The sequence below is a fragment of the Elgaria multicarinata genome, chromosome 17 (genome assembly GCF_023053635.1).
Source record: "Elgaria multicarinata webbii isolate HBS135686 ecotype San Diego chromosome 17, rElgMul1.1.pri, whole genome shotgun sequence".
NCBI classification, from domain to species: domain Eukaryota; kingdom Metazoa; phylum Chordata; class Lepidosauria; order Squamata; family Anguidae; genus Elgaria; species Elgaria multicarinata.
In genome coordinates, this window is record NC_086187.1 from 25,042,628 (window position 1) to 25,067,910 (window position 25,283).

The following is a 25,283-nucleotide window of genomic DNA, read 5'->3' on the forward strand; positions in this document are numbered from 1 at the left end:
CTTCCTGAATGTTCGAGGAGTACAACAATGGAACCAATGACCTAGGGAGGTTGTGGGCTCTCCCACACTAGAGGCCTTCAAGAAGCAAGTGGACAACCATCTGTCAGGGATGCTTCAGGGTGGATTTCTGCATTGAGCAAGGGGTTGGACTTGATGGCCTTCTAGGCCCCTTCCAACTCTACTATTGTAGGATTCTGTGATTCTATGCTTAATACTTATGACTTCAGAGCTTTTGCTGCTACCTGTTTGACTTACTTCAAATCCTTCCTCAAACACACTTTCCCCATGAAGCCTTTTGGCACAATCTGCTAGTGTTTCTACCGTACTGCCGGGGTGGGCAGACTTATATTCTCATAAATAAGAATAAAAACAAATGATTGCAATGCTAAGAACAATACCAACAGCAGTGCTGTAAACAACACTATCGCCAGTGCTGATATAAAGTGGAACTTGTTTCATATGAAGTTCAAATCAGACCTTGGATGCTTACAGAGGTTCATCTTTCACACGCATCGCCTTTGCCGTCTCTTCCTGCATCCTTTTGGCCCGAATCGGGGAGGCGGGAGGAGCAGGAGGTTACGGAGAGCGTCTCTACCAGTTTGTTACGGAAACGGATGTCTCTTTGCTCACCCTGGACTGCTGTGTTGATAAAACAAGCTGACTTAGATGGCATCTCCAACGTGTATTTAACTCAAGCCCGTCTCTGTAATTAATGGGGGGGATAAATTGTGGTTTAATTACTCAGAAAGCACCTTGGGTGAAAGATTCATGGTAACTGTTGTGTATCCTCTTGAAGGATTCACAACGCTGGCAGCAGCCTTAGCAGCAATAAAAAGGCCGATTGAGTGGCAGCCTGCTCTGTGTTCTTTACTGGAAATCTGCCAGTGCAGAGAGAGAGAGAGAGAGAGAGAGAGAGGATGAGGCTCTTCAGGGTTGGATTTTGTTCTTTTGCATTTTGCAAAATATTAATAACACACACAAGTGGTTGTCTACCCCAACCCCCTCACCACCACCACCAACTTTACTTCTGTGTATTGCAGCACTAGCTAACGTTGTGGCTTCCCAGGCTAATCAAATAATGTAGAAGTTCACTAAATACTGGGCTAAGGCGGCAGGAAGTTGCGGAATTCGTATCGGAAAGGATCAGAAACAAGTTGTAGCCACCTGCAGTCCAGTCAACATTTGGGACCATCTCAGCTTGTTTGGCCTGGTACAATCCTGAAATCCCCACTTTGGTTCTCTCTGGGATCTGTTTCCTAAATAAATCCCCTTAAAGCCAGTAATCATGGATTCCTGGTTTAGGGAAAACAGGAAACTGGTTAACTGGAGACATCCTGGCTTATCGAAGCATGCCACAATGGCTCTGCCTGCGTGGGCAAAAGGATCATTTGTATCTCAGGTTATACAGCTGAGATACAATTGTCTGAATGCAGGCCAGTAAGAAATCTGTTTCTAAGGCCTTGGCTAGACCAGACCTGTATCCCAGGATCGTCCTGGGATCATCCCTGCGCATCCAAATGACACACAGGGGATCCCGGGAACAGGCAGGGACGACCCCTCCATTTGCCTGGGATCATCCTTAGGTCTAGCTAAGGCCTCAGTCTTCTCGGGGGGGGGGGGGGTATAGGACACCTGTAGGCAAGGAGGGTGGGAAGAAAGAAGGCTTATCGATATAAGCAGTTAGGCTCAGTGATGGGTGCAGTTACACCATGATTGCTGAAAAGGAGGAGGAAGAAGATGGAACGGTGCAGAAGAACCGGTGTGAGCGAAGGCAGGAACTAGGCAGGTATAACCAGCGGACCTGATCGTGCTGAGGACGGGAGCGCGGAAGAGGAGATCCGGTGGTGGATTCTCCCTCTCCCCCTAAGAGAAGCTCGTAGGAGGTTGCAACTGTGACCTCGTAAGAGAAGTCGGAGAGGGAGAAAAGTGGGCAGGCTGGCGTGTGGGGAAGGGAGAGTCCAGGGTATGATTTTTAATCCATAACAACAGCAAAAAAAAAATAGCTTTACCCCCTCTCATTTGCAGAACTGAAAAAGCAACTGGAGAGCGCCGAACTGAAAAACCAGCGCTTGAAAGAAGTTTTCCGAACCAAGATCCAGGAGTTCCGCAAAGTGTGCTATAAGTTGACCGGCTACCAGATTGACATGACTACAGAGAACCAGTACCGGCTCTCCTCGGTCTATGCTGAGCACAGAGAAGACTGCTTGATCTTTAAGGTGAGTTTATTCCACACATACCTCACCCTTGCCCGTGAACATATGCAAGGACGTCACGCAACAGCGTAAACATGACCTGTATTACCTCCCGACTGTTTCTGGTAGTTCACGTGGTCCTCAATGTAGTTGCTGAGAGGATAACAGCAAGCCCAGCATTCCCGGTGAATTTCATATTTCTCTGCACCTGTGGAATTTGAGGGGACTTTCAGGAAAGAAGCTATTTGGGGGTTCACTTGAAGGTTTTGGGTTGGCTTCTTCCACTCTCTTTTTATTTTGACTGAATTTGAAATGGTTCGCTAATGGTTGGTTGCTAAACTTGAGCAAGCCAAGAGAAAAAAGTTCCGGGCAAGGAACCTACTGTTAGGTATCCTCTTCTACAGTTTGGGATGGGTGCCAGAGCATGGTGGTCTTGTCCTGCATCCACAGGTGTGTGTGTACAACAAATTATAAGGAATGCCAACAGGAACACAACTGCATAACAGTTTTAACAATTAAATCAGACGGTAATGGTATAAAGATTCAAAATAATGACTTATATTTTATATAATTATATCAATTAGAACAATTTAAACATACAAATTTGTAAAGATGACAAAACATGAAGCAAATAGTTGCTTTTTTATGATACCTTAACAATAAATTTATAACAGCAGACTGAATATTATTGATGTACTAAATTGTTAATTATTATAACAGGATTCCGGTTATCTTTCCCGTTTCGTCATTTCAGACTTCCTCGGACATACAATCTTTCAAGTCGCCGCATGCTATCAAGAGCCGTCGGGGTGTAGACAGAAGACAATGCTCCCTAAATAACTTCCAGTTTACAGACAGGGAATTCTTTCTTATGCCCTGGCTGAAAATTCATTAGCTTCCAAGCGGTGAACAAACAGTCCATCTACACCCCCACGGCTCTTGATGGCATGTGACGACTTGAAAGATTGTACGTCCGAGGAAGTCTGAAATGACAAAACGGGAAAGATAACCGGAATCCTGTTATAATAATTAATAATTTAGTACATCAATAATATTCAGTCTGCTGTTATAAATTTATTGTTAAGGTATCATAAAAAAGCAACTATTTGCTTCATGTTTTGTCATCTTTACAAATTTGTATGTTTAAATTGTTCTAATTGATATAATTATATAAAGTAGAAGTCATTATTTTGACTCTTTATACCATTACTGTCTGATTTAATTGTTAAAACTGTTATGCAGTTGTGCGCCTGTTGGCATTCCTTATAATTGGTTATTATCAACTGCAGCCTTCGTGTGTTTTTGGTGTGTACAACAGCCGCACCTTATTGTATGGATAGAAGGATGGATGGATTGCTTGTCACTGTAGTTCTGGGATGCGGCTTGAAACAGCCTCCCCAGGGTTATAAGAACAGAAGACAAGCCCTGCCGGATCAAGGGTTCGTCTAGTCCACCATTCTGTTCACCCAGTGGCTAACGAGATGACTGGCAGAAGCCACAAAGCAGGGCGTGAGTGCAAAAGCGCCCTCCTGGGTGTGCACAGCCACACTGCCTCCCATCCCATCGATAGATCATGCTTGTCTTAGCAGTAGCCCATGGAAATATTTGCAGATGGAACGGAGCCGTCAAATTGAGAGCTTCCTGCCCGTAAGTGGTGAATCTTGCCCTTGTATCTTTCTCTGAATATTGGAAAAGTTTGAAAGAGATAAGCCCTGGTTTGGACTCTTCCGTCTGATCCACACCACAGGGTGGCTGATTTTGGCAGCACCCCCATGACAAAGGTCAGATACGCTCTGGGTATTAAAGAGCTGAGGGCTGTGCATTTTTCCTCCTTTTCTGCTCCTTCCCTGACACCCAGCACGTTTTGTTCTTGAAAGCTACATCCTGGCAATCGAAACAGGTACCATTCAACCGGGGTTCTGCATGAATTCACTTTACCGAAGAATTCAAACAAATAGCAAATGTTAGCCAGGGGATTATTTCATTGACTATTTCCTTTGGTAAACAGGGCCATGATGCTACCGTCTTGGATGGTTATTTCCGTTATTTACTGAGCTAGCTTGCTGGAGGAGCTTTTTGGCAAGCGAGCAACGCTTGGACTGTAGACAATAGGCACTGAGTCCCATTTATCCTTCCCAAAGAATGGGTTAATCTCAAATATCTGCCCACCTCCACCCCCGCCGCCCCGTGGATTGTTTGTGATGGCATTACGTTGTTGATTCACAACACTCTCCTTCTTCAACTCCCATTTTATGGCTCACTTACTTAAGGAAATTTATAAATATTTATTCGTCGAAACTCGGATGTTGTCTTCTTGAGTAACTACTGGGCCGTTGCTGTCTTCCTTCAGCGGCCATCCCTTTGTGTGTTCATCTGCTTTCTCTCTCTCTCCCTCTCTCTCTCTTTCTCTTTGTAAACAATAAACTCAGGGTCAGAGAAGGCAGGCAGGCAGGCACTCGGTGGACATTGCTGTCACAAATAATAAGCAATAGAAACACTCATATTCTTTCCAAAGGGGCGAACACAACTGCCAGCTTGATCATATGGTTTCAAGTTGGGGTGTAGATATTAAAGTCATCATTTTGCTCCGGTAGCTTGCTTTCCTGCCAGAAGTACAGCTGTTTTGTCGCACCAGATAGCCAACGCGAGGCATGCGTGCTGACGGTCTTCGTTGCTGTGTCCTTGTCCTGGTTACATGCCACGGGGGGTTGGGGGTGGGGATTGCACACCGTGGAAGGCATTTTGGAGCCAGGGTGCCCTCTTCTCTTGGTTCTAAAGGTTCATTGGATTCTGGCCTAAAGCCATGAGGTGATTTCATCTAAAATGAATTGCAACAAGCTGACCTCATCACCCCATGTCATCTTGGTGTTGGCTGGTGGAACCAAGCCGTAGTACCAGGCTGCCAAGAGTAAATAGGATGGGGATGGGTCATTGGGATGGGGGAGGTCAGTCTTGTCTTGTTCATTCCCACCAATCCCTCACTTGAACACAACTGATTCTTGGGCGGAAACTGGCATCATCTCTCCACAGGGCAAAGCATAGTGCCAGGCATGAAGCATAGGAAGAGAGATAGGTAGCTGTGTGGGGGTTTGCACAACCATCCTTTGGGAAGCTCTGGTTTGAAATGTGCCACACACACACTCACACACTCCCACTAACCCCCTGATGTCCCATCCAGATTAGAGCTGGGTTAGGAAGGTAATGGTAAAAGTCACCGTGTAGCTGACAGCCGAACATGCCCACAAAGAAAATAGTTCTTGTAAAGTCGGTGAAACTACCAACCCAAATTGGAGGGGCAATAGCTCAATGGCGCAGCGCCTGCTTTGCATGCCGAAGGTTCGATCCCCAGCTTCTCCAGATGGGATGCTTTCGTTTTAGGTGAATCTCAGTTTAGCGTCTTGTGTGGTTATTGGTAACTGTGGTTTGTTGAAACAAGCCAGCTTCACACCACTGCCTCGGAAGCCATAATGACCGTTGGACTGGTTTCTGATGTCATGACAAGCTGCATTTAAACTAAAACAGAAGTAAATGCTTTCAAATTCCTTGCAGCTGCACCAGAGGAGCGTGTGAACCCGATACTTCCTGCGGCTTCTTCTTGGAATGTTAAACCATGGTTTAGAGTTCTGTCCAACCGAGACGTGTGTGCACCATTCTTCTTCTTACTACTTTTCCCATCTATTCAGTTTGCAATATATAATGCACCACTTTCATGGTTTTGTTTGTTTGCAATATTTTTAATTTCCAAAAGGAGTGGAAAACAACCCTGTTCTCGTTGCATTCTGCTCTACAGTGTACGAGACAGATCATTCATATAAATATTTTAACGTTTTCCAAGTGGGGAGCTGCGGCTGAGCCTGGGAGTGAGCAGGCAGCTTGTCCGAAGCCAACGCAATTTGCGGCTGAGCAGGGATTTGAACGCTTTCTCCTCGTGCTCCCGGCCAGAACTCTTCCCACGTCTGCGCTCTGCTGGCCTGTAACAAGCTGTGGGTGTTTGTGCGTCTGTCATTAACTCGAAACGTCTAAAAAGCAGGAAACGTTTGTGTTTATCTCAGTTGCGCGATTTGTGGAGCTGGTTCAATGCAATTAGAAGAAACAAGTCCTTTGGCACCTTGCAAATTTCCATCGCTCACCCATAAACTTTAGGGCGAGTTTCAATTTATGCAGCTGGTGGCATTTAATTTTCGTTGCCGCTCCAAGAGATCGACGTTCAAAAGTGGAAGCTGTAAAAAATAATAATAAAAAAATGCTAGTTGCGTTCCTCTAAAGCCTGGAACAAGTGCTTCTTCTTCCCACAGAGGCAGGGTGTCCCTCCGAGCTACATCTTGTTCACCTTTCTTTTAGACTGTGCGGTTCCCAGACTCCCTTTGGTAATGCTTTTGATTTGAGCACCCTTCTTTTAGTCATGTATTGTGCTGCAGGTAGATGAAAACTTTGGCCTTTGACTTGTTGCAAAGGAGAGAGACCGGGGGCTGGGTTTGTGTGCGGAGGAGGAGGACGCGTGTAGCAGCAGAATATCAAAGATGGTATAGTACATCCAGCCACAAGCAAACACACCCACACACCCCATTGTCTAGCTGCTGATCAGGTTATGGGATAAAAAAAAAAGCCCTGTCCCGCTTATTTCCCTGTTTTGAAAGATTTTCTTCTCCAGTGTCTCATTGTCCATCATGTTCTGCCCTCAAAAGTGGGATTTCTGGCGTCCTTCTTGCCCGGCAATGAGGAATGGGTTGTAGCATTGCTGGATTATTATTTTTTTGAACAAGAACAAAATACAAATAGTCTAAGAAAAACTCTGTGCTATATCAGGGAGTCAATATAGCATGACTGGAGGAGAGAGAGTGATTCTTGCACCCTTTTAAACAATTTTGTGTATGTGTTGAGGCAGGTGGTAGAATACCCCAAACTCTGTGTGTGTGTGTGTGAGAGAGAGAGAGAGAGAGAGAGAGGGTCCACAGAATATGCACATAGTTCCACTGTAGATGACAAAAATAGAATCAGTAATTTACAATATTTGGGAGTACCTTTTAACGGCACTCCCAAATCTGTCACCTTGCCCTCCTATCGGTAGGTCTCGTCTTTTTTATGAATGTAGCGTCTTGGATCTGCAGATTACTGAGTATTCTCTCTGATCTCAAATAGCATTGGGTTGTTGATGGAATCACAGGAACTGTACAGATGTGCATTGTGCGTGGGCCACTTCTCATGGGTGAAAAGCATGCAGAACACCAGAACGGCAAACCTGAGGCTTACCAGATGTCCCACAGAATGTTTTGAATGACTGGGTGATGGGATGGTGTTCCCTTAGTGAGACAATGATCCATCTGCCACTCCGTGCCAGGGCAGGGCAGTTGACTAAATGAAGTCTTCATGATTTGTCTTCATGATTTGCCTTGGAAACAGATGTGGTTCCAGTAGCGCATGGTGTGAGCACAGACCAACAGCTGGGCTCCCAATCTCTTCTGTGGCCGTCCCAGCCCTTACACCAGGCCTTCCATGTCCCTCAGGTGCTACGACTTCCCGTTACTTGCTTGAACATAAGTGATAAGGAAAGGATTCACGCTAGCCTCCCAGCATGTGAACAAGGGTGTATGCCTCCAGTTAACTAGATCTCAGACACACACACACACAAAAGCCCTTCACAATACACCCCGGAGGATTCCTCTAGACAGAATAGATGTGCTCTCCATGTTGAAAGATGTGGACGACGTTTTTGGAAACCTCTGCTAGCATACACACAGGGTGGGCACATCCCTGCTTTATGGCTCTCTGTCTCCTTTTTTTAATTAAATGCGGTGCCAGTTCTCATCTAAAGACTCCACCAGGGTTTTAGACGCAGATGATTTTGTGGAACGTAATATATTACAATTATCGGCCTTTTGGCAGATATAGTCTATTACCGTTGCTGGTCCATTAAAGGTCTTAGTTGGTTATACATATTTCTTTCATTTATGTAAGTGACTGTAATGTACAAGCAGCTCAATGATGTATACAGAGGCTATGCGTATTTAGCTTTCTCCCCCTGCCCCCCACCCCCGCTGTCAACACCACATTTGAAGTTCCTCATTTCCTTAAAATCCAACTCTGATTGCCTCCTAGTTCTAAGGACCAATTGCTAAATAAGCGACGGACTCATATACATGGTGCTGGCTTTGAAAACGGTCCAGAAACTTCCGCTGGTACAAAACAGGGCAGCACGTTTATTAGCAGGGACTGGCCAATGAGACCACATCACACCAGTCCTTTTCCAGCTTTGTTGGCTGCCAGTCCAGTTCCGGGCCTGATTCAAAGTGTTGGTATTAACATTTAAAGCCCTAAACAGCTTGGGGCCAGGTTATCTGAAGGAACGCCTCCTCCCACATGTACCTGCCCAGACCCTAAGATCATCCTCAGGGGTCCTTCTCCATGAGCCCCTACTAAAGGATGTGAGGCAGATGGCTACTAGGAGGAGGGCCTTCTCTGCTGTGGCACTCCAGCTGTGGAATATGCTCCCTAAACAGGTTCGCCTGGCACCTATGTTATACTCCTTTTGACACCAGGTGTCAGGTTCATCAGCAGCAGGCAAACATGGATCCCAAGGAGGCTGGAGGAAGGTTTGTAAATCCCAAGCAGAGGTCAAGATCCAAGGTAACTCTCAGGAAAAGGGAGCCGGAGCTAAGCCAGTGCCCTTGCACCAGGAACAAGTTGCTTGGGCCGGCAAGCAGGTTCTGAGGCCTCCTCCCCAATCCACTGCTATCCAGATGTGTTGAACCACAACTCCCATCATCTCCAGCGCTTAATGAGGATGATGGGAGTTGCAAACCAATTGCTCTGGCAGGTTGGAGAACGCTGCTTTATAGGGTCTGAGGTGAAAGCAGAGAGCTGTTAGGAGAGGAGGTCAAGACGCTGTAGCCTGAGAACCCATTTTTGAGATTCCGAAACCATAGACTGGCCCCGTTCAGACAACACGCTAAACCATGCTGCTTAACCACAAATGATTAACGGAATGCATTAACCTCAATGCATTCCATTAACCGTTTTGTGGTTAAGCAGCATGGATTAGCACGTGTTGTCTGAACGGGGCCAGTGTGTTTACTGTTTGGAACTTGCAGGTTTTTCGGAATGCTGGTTGTTCCATCTTAAAAAGTGTTGCTTCACAAATCTCACACACACACACCGTCCCATGCCCCTTTCTTCCTACTGAATGAATGAAACTTTATCGAATAAGTCTTCCGACCATTTCAAAAGATCACGTCATCGTTAAAAACATACAGTTTTTAACTGCTAGTGCATTTGCCTGATTTTGATCTGATAGCAATTCCTTGAGACATGTCGGGAAAGGCTGATATTTTTAGAATAGGCAGGGCTGTTGTGTGGGAGGGAGAAATGTTACTTGCGATGTGTCTGGCACTACTTCTGCAAAATAAAATCTTTATTAGTGTCCAGCTTGAATAGTTCCTGGTGTAATAAAATCAACAGCTTTTTTCCCGAGGCCTGTTAAATTAACAGCTAGCGCACAGCCCGGCATTTGATTCGCATTTGTTTAAGGAGCTACTGAAAGGCTTGAAGCCAGAAAGATTGAAATAAAATTTTAATCCAGATCACTGAGCCTGACTTCTTATCGGGGTTGGAGCACCAGTATGAACCAGTAGCATTTAAAGAGGGCAAAATTAACAGAGCAAGGAAACTTCTTTGAGGCATCGGCACACATTAATAATATGCATTAACTTGCATATTTATTGTGTAAGCCTGAAGGGGAAGCAATAGGGATTGAGGCTTCTCTCCCCCCCCCCCCCCCTCTCTCTCTCTCTCTCTCTCTCTCTCTCTCTCTCTCTCTTATATAGTTCATTCGGCATCCCTGATGATGCACATAAATTAAGCTCCCTGATCATTTCCCCTACCATTCCTGATTGCCTTGACTGGTCCTAAATCTGACTCGGAGCGCACAGAATTCCTCGTCCCAAACAATTGCAAATCCCAAACTGACCCTGAGCATAGCTTTACAGTGGGGCTGTTCAAACAACACACTAACCCACACTCAGGAGTTGAATGTGGGTTGTTTTTGAACCGTGGGTTAGTGTGCTGCATGAACCCAGGACAGGGTGGCTTGTTGACCACTACTTAGGATAGCCACCCAGAGTTATTGTAGCTGTTACCCGTTGCACCCCACCGCTTGTCCAGATCTGCTATTTTGCTCTTCCTTTGTCCAATATAGGAAATTGAACAATATGGATATATATTCTTTTCAATTTGGAAAGACTGGCTTTGTAATGAATCTCGAAGAGCAAAGTACCAATGGCCTTTTGCTGTCACTGTGCAATCCTGTAATGCTTTGATTAGAAAGAACTTCAAAGACTCACTAAAACATTGTGTGTTTCACAGCTCTTTGACACACTGTGTAACTGTAATCAGCTGAGCCTTAAACAGTGTCTAAGCTGCTATAAGAGGGTTTTAAGTCAGGATGTGTATCTGCCCCAGAAGTCTGAATCCCTCATCTTTACCCTAAAGGTCCTCTGGTTACTAAGAACTAGCTAACCTATATTTATTAATACCTGCTCTGGCTGGACACGGGGCTCATCTCCTTTACATGTTTTTTTGGACCTTGATATAAAAATATATTCCTAATAGAGCAGGACTTGAGCATAACAATGATGGAGTCTGTTTTCATATTCCTAATTACACGCAAAAAAACAGCAAAGAGTCTTGCGGCGGATCAACAACTAACAAATTCATGAGGCACAAGCTCTCATGGACAAGGGTCCATTTTATTAGTTGCACAAAGTGTTCTCCATTGGCGGGTATATATATAAATATGTATATAAAGAAAAAATTGTCAACATTGGGGGTCAAATGGCAATTAAATGCAAAAGGTACAGACCGTGACAATTCAATTAAAGCTGAAATTTATGCAGGAAACTGGATTTAGTAGCTGCCAGGCTCCGGAGAGCCAAAGTTTGCTTTATAGGAAATTTCTGGAATTAAAACAAACTGGCTTGTATTAATCTTTCAGAATCGCATCTGGGCTGAGTTTATTAGTTAGGCAAGGCAAGAACATTTGATGATTTACAATCTCAGATGCCTCCAAATGCATTTCTTGCTTAAGCCATAGGAATTGACTGAGAACTGGGTGTGTTCATTGCCACCCGCCCGCTTTGCGCCTGGGCGGCTGTGCGCAAAGGACACAGTGGTACACTCAGTGCACCTTGGATAGCCTTTAGAGTTCTGACTGAAACCCTGGAGCGGATTCACTGCCCCACTGACCTCAGAGCCACCAGCCTCCACTCTCAGGGGCCTTTTAAAATGAGTTAATCGATCACTTAACGAGGGACTCTGGTTTGACCTGCAGCTAGGATCGAGGCTTATGAGCTACATGGGGAAGGGTGTTCTTTGGCTTTAGAACCTTCTACAGCCACGGGAGGGAATGGCTGTAGAAGGCCTCTGGCAAGCAGGCCTCCTCCTCCTCCTCCTCCTCCTCCTCCTCCTTCTTCTTCTTCTTCTTCTTCTTATTTCTTACCCGACTCTCCATTTTGATCGAGGCGGGGAACAATAGTAAATATAAAATACATAAAACTGAGTTAAGAACATAATAAACATTGTTAAAACATCCTAAAAACATTCTAAAAACTTCCTAAAATTCCCCTGGATAGGCCCGCTGGAAGAGATCAGTCTTGATAGCTTTCTTGAATGCTAATAGACTAATAGGATGCTAATAGACTGTCAAGTCAACGAGTCTCCTCCGGCAAGCCATTCCACTGTCTTGAAAACAAAAAGGAAGAGACATCACATCCACCACCTTCGGAGATCTATCTATCTATCTATCTATCTACCGATCAATCGATATTTGAAAACACACTGGAGCCCCAATCCAGCTGAAGCCAGGTAGTAATGTGTTGGTAGATTTTATTCTTGCACGATGAGTCTGAATATCCATCCAACCAATGGTGGCTAATCCCAAAAATGGTATGCATAGTTCAATCTGGTTACTCACACAGTTCTTCTCCATTGGACTGGAGCACAGACAGGCACATGAAGCCGCTGGTTGGCCAGCCGCTCTGGCCCTGCCTGTGTTCCTGGTCTTCAAAACACCCAGCTTGCTTCTAGTGGTAGCAGTAATACCCTTGTCTGATATGCTGATCCCGACAACAGCTTGAATCTTTGGCCATGACAAAATAACTGTGTGGCTGCAGGTATCAAATATTCAGCTGCAGTTTTGCCTCTGGGTGTGTGCGTGCGTGTGAAAGAAAGGAATCCCGGCATTAACACGGCTATGTTAACTGGAGGAACATAAAAAAAAATATTACCCCTTGGTGAAATTTCTCCGACGGCTTCAGATGTTCCCACTGACAAAGTTTTTCACTCCCTGACCAGAAAATTGTAATGGAAAGTTAAATTAGAAGGTTAAAGTGGGGGACAGAATTAAAGCATTTAAGTGGTTTTTTTTAAGAAGTTTTAATCCATCTTTAAGTGCAAATTCAGCCCAGCCTTAATTATGGAGTCAATGGGGTTCCTTCATAATGCAAGTCTGAAATGATTTGGAAAATGGATTGCTTCTCAGTCCTGCTTGCATGTCCTTGCATCTGGGAATTCAGTCCTCAACATAGCAGAGTGTTATCTGCTATCCCTCCAAATTGTTGCATTCACCCCACTTCTCCGAGCAGTGAGACGGTCTAGGGATGCAGCACTTACCCAGGTGTGGTTTCCTTTGGAAGGAGGTCACTGAAGACGTATTGGGATGTTGCAATGTTTGAGTCCGTTTGCAGACCTACAGACCGAGTGTCGGTAGAGCACAACTTAAAATACTCCCATCAGATGACCCCTGAATATCCTAGGTTGTGAGCATTCCTTTGCCAGCTCCAAGGCTCCGGCCATTCCCCACATTACACAGCAGCAAACCCAGGTTTGCCAGCGAGTGAACATTTGACAGAGCTGAGCCAGACTCTTCCCATCCCCCCATATTTTTCAACCCCTCTGCGTGATCAAGGGAATGTTTGGTTTGGCCCTTAGTTTAAAAATAATAATAATAATAATAATAATAATAATAATAATAATAATAATTTGATCAAGGCTGGTCAATATTATTATTTTGATCAATAATAATAATAAGTTTTTGATCAAATTTTGATCAACAACAATATGCAATAAAATACATAAAACTGAATTAAAACATAATATACATTGTTTAAAACATCCTAAAAAACATCCTAAAACATTCTAAAAACATCTTAAAATTCCACTGGATAGGCCTGCTGAAAGAGATCAGTCTTTATAGCTTTCATGAATGCTAGTAGACTATTAAGTTGACGAATCTCCTCCGGCAGGCCATTCCACAGTCTGGGAGCAGCAGAAGAGAAGGTCCTCTGGGTAATACCCGTCAGCCTAGTTTTGGTTGACTGAAGTAGATTCTTCCCAGAGGACCTGAGTGTGCGGGGCGGGTTGTACGGGAGAAGGCAATCTCGCGGGTAGCCTGGACCCAAACCATGTAGGGCTTTAAAGGTGATAACCAACACTTTATACTTTGCTCGGAAACTAATTGTCAGCCAGTGAAGAGATTTTAAAACTGGTGTAATGTGGCCGCTGGTAGCAAGAGCGCCAAGCTAAATCATGCTGGCATTTTGCCAGCCCTCCTTTTGCCACCGGTCCCCTGGATTGCAACGACCCTCCAAAGGCTTTCTCGAATCGGGATTAGCTGTGGGGCAGCGTTAACGGAGCAGCCGTGTAGAAGCTCCAGTTTGGGCGCTTGGCATGTTTGCGCAACTAGGTGTTCCCGTTCCGCTGCAAGTAAGACCTAGAAAGAGAAAGAGCACCTTTCAAGCCGCTTCGGCCCAGCGGGTTCCCCCCGACTACGCTTGTGTCTCTGCGTTTTGCCTCTTTGCACCCCCTGATGCTCGGTGGCTCTCAAGTCGCCCTTTCGATCGAGCGCCGTCCCGCATCCTTGCGCACACCATCAAAAGTAACAATGGAGCTCATTGGTGGAACCGGCCAGGCAGAGAGAGATGGATTAGAGATTGCGGGCCTCTGTTAAGTGCTCATTCGTGTTAATTACACGATATATATCTATATATGTTCAATTTTCTTGCACTGTTCCAAGGATTTCGTTTCTGCTCAGCTCCAGGAGGCACACGGCCATTTGCGAGAGAGCGCCATGTCTTTCTGCCAAACGGGCTGCAACAGATTTTACGGGAAAGGTCATCTGTGAGGGGTTTGGGGTCGTGTTCCCCCCCCCCCCCCGGTAATCAGCTGCTCCAAAACAGGATCCGGCCTGCCAAATGTCCTGCTGAGGAAGGTGGTGGTGGTCTAAACCCTTTCTCTCCAACCTCCCAGCCTCCCTGGTGCTTCCTGCTTTGTTCAGCCCTGGCCCGTGTCAATGTCCCCTTTGAGTCATTGTCTGCTTGATCTGCTGCTGCAGTTTCCGTCCCAATATGTACGTCGTACGTTGTTTGATTCTCTCTCTCCCCCCCCACCCCACTTTTGCGAAACAATTTCCTTACCTCCTGGTGGAATCTTAAGTGGATTTTTTTCCCTTTTTAAATTAGTTTGATCTCCTAAAGAATAGCTTAATCTAAAAGAAAACCCAACAAAAAGATAATCCTTTTATCGCAGCGCCCCAGCGGAATAAGAGGCGAACGAGATCTCTGTTCTTTGCTGACTTAGAGAGGCGTGTCGGCATTTCGAGGCCCACTTGCCACTCTTAAAGCTTTTGAAATTTTAGGTTTTCGTTACGTCGACAGAAGCCACTTTGAGAAAGGAGGCTGGGTGTGGATCTCGCAATGAGTTGGCGTAGAATATTTTAAAAAAACGTTTTGGGTGTGGGGATAGAGAGCCCAATTCAGGATTTCTTTGAGGCTTTGGTTCAACCAGCACAACTGCTGAATTGTTAAATGTCTCTCTAATTTTGGTGACTTTTTGGACGCGCACTCTCATGCGTCGATCTGGGTTCGAATCCCAGCAAGTGAGGCTGAAACAGGGACGAGGCGTGCAGACTGATTGCCCGACCCCCAGCCCCATATCACACATACCAATCAAATAGCCTTTCTAAGCATTGCCTTTAAAGGACAGTATAATGAACCATCCTTTTGCTCCGAAATTTGCTCCTTTGTGCAGAAATGTCAGATATTGCCCTCTTCCTATGGTGGTCTGGCAGCTGGTAAAAGACAGAAGCGCCCACGTAGCTCTTTGAAAGTGCATTTTAAAAAAAGATTCCTTATGGTAAGGGCGGAAACATAGAATATAAAAGTGTCAGATAAATAAATGTACGGGAGCACCTTTCAGTGAACAGAGAGACCGTTTTATCTCTCTGTAAAATCCCTCCTCCGTTTCAAGGGAGAAGGTCATTTTTACCAGCAAGGGTCAAAACAAAGCAGTCCACAGCACTCAGGAACTCACATCTACATGCCTCTGATGGATGCAAGTTGATTCTTGGGTATTTCAGGAGGCCAGCATCTGCAGGCACCTCTCTTTCTCTGAATAGGTTTCCTTACCCAACTCGGTCCCCTCCAAGCCTGTACCTGCATGCTTCAGCCATTGGAGCTGGTGGCATGGTGGTTTTCCTCCTGAGTGCAAGCAGGTCGTGGCTGCTTGCACTCCCTCGTTCTGAGCAGGACAGGTCACAAATATCATTGTAATGCTGGGCTGTGCACAACCTGGTGGAGCCAGTAGAAAAGCAATGGGTTACCTGGGCGGGTAGAGCCACACTGGAGCTGGTGGGGGTGGGAGGCATCATAGCTCCAGGAACCTTTCAGTCTGCAACTCCAAGCTGACATGGTGCAACGTAGCACAGATTCAAACGTCCCTGATCCTTAGCCCTGGCAACTCCTGACAATTAGCTTTAAACGCTGGTGCCCTCTGTTACCATAGTACATGTTCTCCTTTGATTTCAAGCATCATCCCTTTAGTATGAGCCAGTGAATATTGAAGATGCTTGGAAGCACATCAGAGAGTTTGCTTGATTGCACGTCTTTGTCCCACATGTTCATGTTCCATGCCTTTCCCAAGTGTGTGTGTGTGGGAGGCTTCAGCCACAATGCGCCACAGATCCATGTATAATGTGCCATGTCATTGCAGAGCATGGATTTGAAAATCCTTGTATCTTTGATGAAAAGCTGGTTATGTATTACATCAACATAGAAGGCCGATGCCAACGAGGAAACCTTTCATCAGGACTTCAGCTCATGGGCAACTGCTTGCTCTAATATAGATTTTCCTGGCCAATGGTTTTCGGTTTGCACTTTGTTGTCGAGAGAGTATTAATAAACCACACAGGTGAGCCTTCTAGCGAAGGAGAGCAATTAACAAAGCAGTTTTACTACGAAGACTTCAAAATGAATTGAATACAATGGAAACAAATAGAAGTGCAAAATGAAATGAACCAATTAATTTTGGGCGAAGAATGCAAAGTCATGAACACTGATGTCTTTATGGAAGAGCTGTGCTGAATCTGAGCTCAGTTGCCTAAAAGAGTTCCAGGATGTGTGTAAAAATGATAGCCTGGATCAACGATGATTGGAAGATTACCAGGCTAGGTAATTACCTTACTGGTCCCAGAGACTTTCCAAATCTTTGCTGGAATTATTTATTTATTTATTTATATAGCACCAACAATGTACTTGGTGCTGTACAAAATATACAAATAAAACAGCGATACCCTGCCTAGAGGCTTACAATCTAAAATCACATTAAAACATATGAAGGGGGGGGAAGGGGTTCACAAAGCAGAAATAAGAGAATAATCATAGTAATAAGAACATGGAACTCAAGTGAAACCAATGGTTAGCCCAGGAAGCAGTCAAGCCCTGAGTGGGTCATGTTGGCTGATCTTTCCCTTCCTTAAACCAACCGGAAAACATACCCGGTTATCTGATCAAGGCCTGGAAGAAGTGAGTGGATATTAGGGTGACCAACTGTCAGGATTTCCCCGGATTTGTCCTGGTTTTTGTTCTTTCCATGGTGTCAGGGGGGATTTTCTATAATTTTCAAGAATGTCCTGGAATGACACACCTTCCCCTTTAAGGCTGCCATTAGCATGGCAGGAGGGAATGACATGCTTCCTTGAGGCACATCATTCCCCCACCCCGAGCTCCAATTGAGGTCTTAAAGGGGAAAGTGGGTCATTCGTGGACATTATAGAAAAGGCCCCCATTGGAGTGGATGGTGGTGGTGCAGAATGAAATCCTTTCCCCTCCTCCACTCCAATCGGGTTCTTTAAGGTGGCGGGGGAATAACGTACTTTCTGCAGGACTCAGAAAGCTGCTTCCCCCACACACACTAGGTGTCCTCTTTTTTGGTTTCCCAAATATGGTCACCCTAGTGGATATACATAGCCCTTTTCTTGATTGGAAATGGCTCCGTTCCAACTGGCATGCCTTACCGCAAAATCGTCTGCTTACATTTGCTTTGCACTTGGGTGCCTTGGAGTTTAATACCAAATTTTCCATCATGTCCCTTTTGGTGGCTGAGCCTGTGATGTTCCATGGTCCTCAAGAGCCTTTGCAAAGTGACCTCTACCAATCTTTTGGCTGTGGACGCTGCCTCTTGCCTAGCGGCCCCGCGATCCGCCTTGACGTTGATAACGCAGAGATTATGAACTTGTCCCTGCGAAGAATAACAACTCGATAATCATTTGTTCCTTTCTAGATTGAGAATTGTGCCACTTTTAAACTCCTTATTTTTTCCCTTTAAAAAAAAAATTAAATTCTTGGTCCATTAAATGTTTATTGCTCACAGCACGATCTCAGCTGTGCATCGGCGTGTGGACTCAGGTTTGCACAATCAACATCTCTTTACCAAAGCAATAATAGGAAACCCACACTGGGCCAATGAAGCACGATGTGTCTGTCTGTCTGCCCGCACCCCCCGTGCCCACGTCTGGGATAGGCAGGCCTCCCTTGGCATTTCCTCCAGCAGAAAAAACATTTCCTCACATTGCCATGGGAAAACAAGAGCAGATGCCCTTGGGTCTTAGGCAGGGTGGCCAGCGAAGCCCAAAAAACGTTACTCTTCGCTTAAATCCATTAGAGTGATGATAGTTGGGTTCCGGAATGGAGAAAGACCTGATGAAAGGACCACTTTGTTACAGGGAAAGATGGACAGAATGGAAGCAGGGTAATAGACTATGATGGGTCTATAATCTCTGCGGCTTCTGTAAGCAGTAAATTCCTAAATAGTGTCCTTTCAGCCTTAACCTATTTATTTGTAAAATGCTAAATTTAATTTTCCCTGACTCTGCAGGAAGGCAGGAGCCCAGGAACAAAATCCTGCGCAAAGCCAGGACACTGTGCCAAGGCAATTGTTCCAACATTTGCATTTGCTCCAGCCTCTTCACCCAGGTCATGTTGCCCTCCCCTGCTTTAGGTATTTTTTTTTGGGGGGGGGATGTATCTTTGTAGTTGATTACCCAGCGGCGTGTGTGTGGTGTATCCCTATGCTTTGAGCATCTTTAGAAGGAAGAACGTAGCATCGCCCTGACGATTCGTTGCTCTCCAAAAGGACTGTGAGCTGTGAGCTGTGCATGTCTGCTGTCACTGATCCTAAGTGCTGAGAAGCGGCAGGCAATATGATGCCATGAGTGGGGTGTGCACGAGCAACAGTAGGGTAAATAGATGCTCAAATTATGCAAAACTGGGACCCCCTAGTTCTGAGGGCCAACTCTGTCTATAGACACTATTAAGGGCGCAAGTAGATGGTGATTCAGGATATCCATGAATAAGATGTCTCACTGGCTGAACAGCAACCGTAAGGGGTCCTGAATCATATTGGGACTGTAGTTCAGAGGGAGGAAGGGACTTAACCCTTTCATAGACTCATAGACTCAAAGAATCATAGAATAGCAGAGTTGGAAGGGTCCTCCAAAGCCATCAAGTCCAACCCCCTGCTCAATGCAGGAATCCACCCTAAAGCATCCCTGACAGATGGTTGTCCAGCTGCCTCTTGAAGGCCTCTAGTGTGGGAGAGCCCACAACCTCCCTACGTAACTGGTTCCATTGTCATACTGCTCTAACAGTCAGGAAGTTTTTTCGGATGTCCAGCTGGAATCTGGCTTCCTTTAACTTGAGCCCATTATTCCGTGTCCTGCACTCTGGGAGGATCGAGAAGAGATCCTGGCCCTCCTCTGTGTGACAACCTTTTAAGTATTTGAAGAGTGCTATCATGCCTCCCCTCAATCTTCTCTTCTCCAGGCTAAACATGCCCAGTTGTTTCAGTCTCTCTTCATAGGGCTTTGTTTCCAGACCCCTGATCACCCTTGCTGCCCTCCTCTGAACACGCTCCAGCTTGTCTGCTTTGTTCTTTAATTGTGGATCCCAGAACTGGATGCAATACTCTAGATGAGGCCTAACCAGGGCCGAATAGAGAGGAACCAGTACCTCACGTGATTTGGAAGCTATACTTCTATTAATGCAGCCCAAAATAGCATTTGCCTTTCTTGCAGCCATATCGCACTGTTGGCTCATATTCAGCTTGTGATCTACAACAATTCCAAGATCCTTCTCGTTTGTAGTATTGCTGAGCCAAGTATCCCCCATCTTGTAACTGTGCATTTGGTTTCTATTTCCTAGATGTAGAACTTGGCATTTATCCCTATTAAATTTCATTCTGTTGTTTTCAGCCCAGCACTCCAGCCTATCAAGATCACTTTGAAGTTTGTTTCTGTCTTCCAGGGTATTAGCTATCCCACCTAATTTTGTGTCATCTGCAAATTTGATCAGCATTCCCTGCACCTCCTCGTCCAAATCATTAATAAAAATGTTGAAGAGCACTGGGCCCAGGACTGATCCCTGCGGTACCCCACTCGTTGCCTCTCCCCAGTTTGAGAAGGTTCCATTGATAAGTACTCTTTGAGTCCTATTCTGTAGCCAACTGTGAATCCACCTAATAGTTGTTCCATCTAGCTCACTTTTAGCTAGTTTTCATGTTGTTTTGCCAACTAAAACCCCACCCACCCCCATTCCCCAAGAAGCTGCCATTTGCAGATCATGTTGGTGTGATAAGAGTTCCTTTCTATTTTACTCTGCAGAATGTTGGGATGTGTGCGTATGCACTTAACTAAACTAGTAGCATTACAGTACTACTATACCGTAGTTGGATCTCTGATCCAAACGGCGAATTCATCCTTGCCGTTGTGAATATATCAATCCGCGGGTCATTGGGCTCTAAATCCTCCCCTTATCTGCAGTTCCCCCAATCAGCGCCATTGCTTCTGTAAAATGGGGCCATGTAGTTCCCCATAGGACAGCGCTGCAATTTCCATATCTCCCATGGTTCTAGTCTCCCCACCACTGGCACCCCCAATCCAATTGGTCTCTTAATTTTTGGCCTAGGAAAATCTGCCCTGCCATGGACACATTGCGATTAATTTCAGCCAGCCCACAGAGAAATCAAATCAGCCCGAGAGCATGAGGGTACGGCGCCCCCACATATGGCAAGTCCTTTCAGGAAATCCTAGTGAAGGGCTTGGTGACCTGACTGTGATTTATGTGATTTGGGAATACGAATTGCTGGGTCAGGATTTCCTCTTAGGCACAGCGCTGTGCAAAGGCCAGCCGGCTTTCAATATTGGAGGCGGTCAGAGTTCCCGTCCCTTGTAACCGGTTGGTAATGACGGAGGAGCCGTATCTGCCACAATGCAAGTTTAAGGCTGAAAAGCAGATTTTTCTTCTCTTGTAAAGCTCTCCTCTCTGAGCGCCATCTGTAAGGAAGGAGAGTTTACATGCGGCCAGCAAATTGGGCTGCCGTCCAATGTCTACATACTTACACACACACACACACACATACACACACACACACACACACACACTACCTCTTGCCAGCGATGAAATGGCATCTACAGCTCGCTTGAGCTCCTTCCGTTCTGGAGGGACTGAAATTTTAATCATTGGATTAATTTTTCAGGAACTGGAGTGCAAATTTGTAGCCGTATTAATAATGAATAGGGGGAATGAGAGGCATTTGAGAGGGGTGGGGAACAGGGTCAGGGGGCAGGCACGGGAATTTATTTATTTATTTCAAACTTGCAGGAAAGGACTGGATTCTATTCAATCAGTGCATCTCTCCTGCCTTTGCCCCTAAAGGAGAATTGTTTATTTGTATCCAGGGCATTACCAGCTGCCTTCTCTCTTTCTAGGATTGAGCCAAGTGCCCCCAGTGGCATCAAATAGGGATGTCCGGCGTATGCTGCCACGTTCCTTTTGTACGAACACAGCTGTAGTCTGTGAAGTATTGTTGGTTCCCATGTCCTGCTCCACAACCCTTGGCGCACCGTCTTGTGTTAATGTGCCTCCTACAACATCTAGATTTCCCCCGAGGGGTTGACGACATTGCTTTCCATTGTGGTGTCAGCAGCCTATTGCCAGCCACGCAGTGCGCTTTTTCATCAGCGTGAGCAGTCGCATATGCCTTACCAGCTGTCCCTCGCGTTAAAAATGGGGGAAAGAGCGCTCCAGACATGGTCGCAGCTTGCATCACGGTGTAGCCAAACCTGGCCTGGATGCAGCCTGCTTCAGGGCTGTTGCAAATGCGCACGTCCTGATTTGGGGCGTACGTGCTGCAGATGTGACGTCATATGTTTGATGGGCAGACGAAAGGAAGTGTTCCACCACACAGTGCATGACGAACGTATGGAATGAATTGCCACGTGTACATGTTGGGGTAGATGGCTTTAAGAGAGGGCTAGTCAGAGTCAATGAGGAGGGCCAAAGGCACTGGCTTAGGTGGCTTTAAGAGAGGGCTAGTCAAAGTCAATGAGGAGGACAGTCCTGTGGCTGGCTGTTAGACAGGATAATTCAATGATCCTCAGAGGCAGTGTACCTCTGAATGCCAACTTCAACGCAAGGGTGCAGCAGTAAATTTTGAAGTGCAGAAACTCATCATGACAGTCGGTGTACACACAGACACACACACACAGACACACCCCAAAGAGCAGCAGTATGCAGCACAATACCCAAATTATTTGCTTCAGCGTGACGAGAGCCCTAAGCGTAGTTACCTAAAAGGAAGGACTTCTTCGTGCAGGACATAGTTAAACTATGGAATTCACCACCACAAGATGTAGTGATGGCCACCCATTTGGATGGCTTTAAAAGGGGGTTAGACAAATTCCTGGAGGAGGAGGCTGTCAGTGGCTACTAGCCCTGATGGTTGTGTGTTATCTCCAGTATTCAAGGCAATAAGCCTGTGTGCACCAGTTTCTGGGGAACATGGGCGGGAGGGTGCTGTTGCACCATGTCCTGCTTGTAGGTTTCCTGTGGGCAGCCAGTTGGCCACTGTGTGGACCAATTGCTGGAGTGGGTGGACCCTTGGTCTGTTTTGAGGTGGGACTTGGGGGGACAGTAGCCCTTCATTCTGCACTCCCAAGGGACTTGCCATAAGCAACACCAGTGCACAGAGCCAGAGGGGTCCCAGTTTGTCCTGGCCGGTCCCTACCCAGCCCACCGTGGGGGCAGTGATATATTACTCTTGTTATTGTTGACTCCATTTCTATAAGGGTGGCCTTTTTCACTTGCGGTATCAGATAGAATCCCAGAAGGCAAGGTTGGAAAAACAGTCAAGCTTTCAGTTCTTTTGCTGGCTGCTTCCTTCTCTGTCACTGAAGGTGTGATTTATTTATTTTTAAAGCAAACTCAAAGGCATATATATGGGCAGATGTGTTCGAAATTAAAGCTTCCCCCCCCCCTCCCTTTGCCAAATCTGCGGATTAAACGCAGCCGGGGAAGAACTGGGGGTTCCTCCCTTTAACAGATTGCAGGCAATTTGCCTGTGGACAGATCGCTTATAAATTATGGATACCATCGCACATTTTAGCACTGCGCCGCCTGTGCAGGTGGTCTCATTTTGGAAAGGGCTCCCCCCTCTCTCTCTCTCTCCCATCTTGGCAAATGATTCACCCACTCTGTGGCTTATGGGCTCCGTTCACGCTGAGGTTCTCCGAGCACCTTTCCAAAAAGCGCTGGGGTTCGTCTTTACTTCGTTCTTCTGTGGCATGATCCCACCAGCCTGAAGTAAATGGGCCGTCACAGATGGGGTAGGCATTTATTTTTGCACGAGCAGGAGGTCTCTTGGCCCTTGCACAGATGGATGTGCATGTGTTTCTGTCTAATAGCCATTTGCCAGTGGCCAAAATGTGGGACAGAAGCAGGTGTGCGTCATTCAGTGCAGATGAAGGCACAGTGGTGGGGAGCTACCAAAAATGGATTAGAACTGGCTTTAATCCACTCAGTTAAGGAACCTGCTTCTTTGCCCTGTTGCGTTCATGTTGAGAAATGAAGATTGGGCTGCACAGTTCATTCTTGGCTCCCCCTGGGCCTTGTGCTCTCAAACAGAAACCTGTCTGTCGGCTGGAACACTTCAAAGTGCAGATGGAAGGTCCCATGATGGGATTCTCCTCCATGCCAAAGCCAAGCCACCACCCTGCGCGGCATGTTGCCGAGAAGGGTTCTCTCTGTCGTGCTAATTTTCTCTGCACAGGGACCTCTTTCTCTCTTTTTCCTTCTTCTTTATGGAAGAGTGTTGAACGGAGCCACTGGGGCTGAAACCAAAAACCATCTGCTCTCTGTGCAGTTGCCCTATGTGGGGAGCTCTCAGAACTTCAGTTTGGAGCTTCTTCCTCGTAGAGAAGCATTTCTACATCTTGGACTGGCCTCACCCACCTGGCCTGGCCACGCTGCACTTCGAGGCAGGAAGGCCTATAAGCGGCTTCCTGTTTGTGCTGCGACCTCGCCTGAGTAACAGTGCTCTTGCTGGTGCTCATGTTTCTGTGTCTTCCTGCCTAAGTCCTGGACCATGGCATCAGCCAGCGGCCAAAGTTCATATCTGGGAGACTCTCCAGAACCAGGAAAATGAACACTTCCCCCTGACGGCTTCCTGTGTCTATCAGCCATCCTTGCAACAAGAGGCTTTAAGCCTGGTCAGCAGTTCTGATTCATTTCTTATCTTCCATTATGGAACTCAAAGCAGTGTTCGTGGAGTTCCCGGTGGTCTTCCATCCAGGCACTGACTGAACTTGGCTTCAGCAGAGTTCCTGCCTCATGTGTCCACATGCTCTGCGCCGGAATCAACACCTCAATAACTTCCCACAGGGAACTTCGGGTTTGCTTTCACACAACTGCTCTTCCTGCCTGCTGCATCTTCCTTCTGTGAGATTGGAGGCCGTTCTGTTTGACTGAAGGGGATATTGGTGACTTCCAGGGCGTGTTCTTTGCTCCTGCCTGGAGGTAGCATGCCCACTGTGCATTTTTGGTGCACCCTAGGTCAGATCCCAGAATGCTCTGCAACACAGAGCAATTTTTTGGGGGGAGGGGGGACGGGAACAGATGTCACCACAGAAAGTTTGGAAACCACTGCTTTAATTGAACGCCTTGCCTAGACTCCGCCGATCTTTGCATTCCCAGGAGGTAAGTGGATGCACGGGCAAACAGTCCCCGGAGAACCTCACAGAGGGAAAGTCTCTTGCTTTTGTTGTTCACTTGGCTTCCTCTTGCCTCACTTAGCCCTGTCTGGAGCGCATTCACTGGAACTGAAGAAACAAACAGTTCAAGAATAGTGACATCTATCTGGCCACTGACTTGGGTACCTAGGGAGACTGCCAGTTCGGCAACTGAAGCCTTGCGTCTTCCCCCAGAAGTGCCATTCGCTGACACCCTCTCTCACTATGTATTTTGAAGATGTACTGCTCAGAGTTGACAGGGCTCAACGTTTCTGTGAATGAGAAGCTGTGTTGGAAAGGTATTTTCTTATCAAGGGTAGCATGAGGCGAAGAGTCAGACTTCCCTGAAATGGAATCTCCAAAGCAAATTAGGACGGCCGTAAGGACTTCCAGGGCCCTGCAGGACCACTCCGACAAGCGGTCAGATTGAACGGCTTGTGGGGGTGGGGAGATGTGGGATCAGAGGATCCAGATGCAAGTGCACAGCCAAGATCATGACGAGGGTGAGGTCAGTCAAAGGGAGGGGAGGCACAGCAGTCTGAACCGCTACGAGTCGCTCAGACACTGAGCCTGAAGCATGAGGCTATACAAGGCCAGCCAGGCCTCCGGGGGCTCTCTGGGTACCCAGATCCACTGGTGGTGATGAGCTGCAGTACCTCTCTCTGCCTTTTATCTCGGTGGCGCTGCAGTGCAGGAACGAACAG

At 46.4% G+C, this 25,283-nt stretch overlaps 1 protein-coding gene across 1 annotated transcript in view; it reads left to right on the forward strand.

The window, feature by feature from the left end:
- Window positions 1-25,283, forward strand: part of MAD1L1 (mitotic arrest deficient 1 like 1) — a 466,163-nt gene that overhangs the window by 323,834 nt on the left and 117,046 nt on the right. The window contains exon 17 of the mRNA XM_063143631.1: window positions 2,026-2,216. Within this exon, the coding sequence (XP_062999701.1) occupies window positions 2,026-2,216 (191 nt within the window). The remainder of the gene's footprint in view (window positions 1-2,025; window positions 2,217-25,283) is intronic.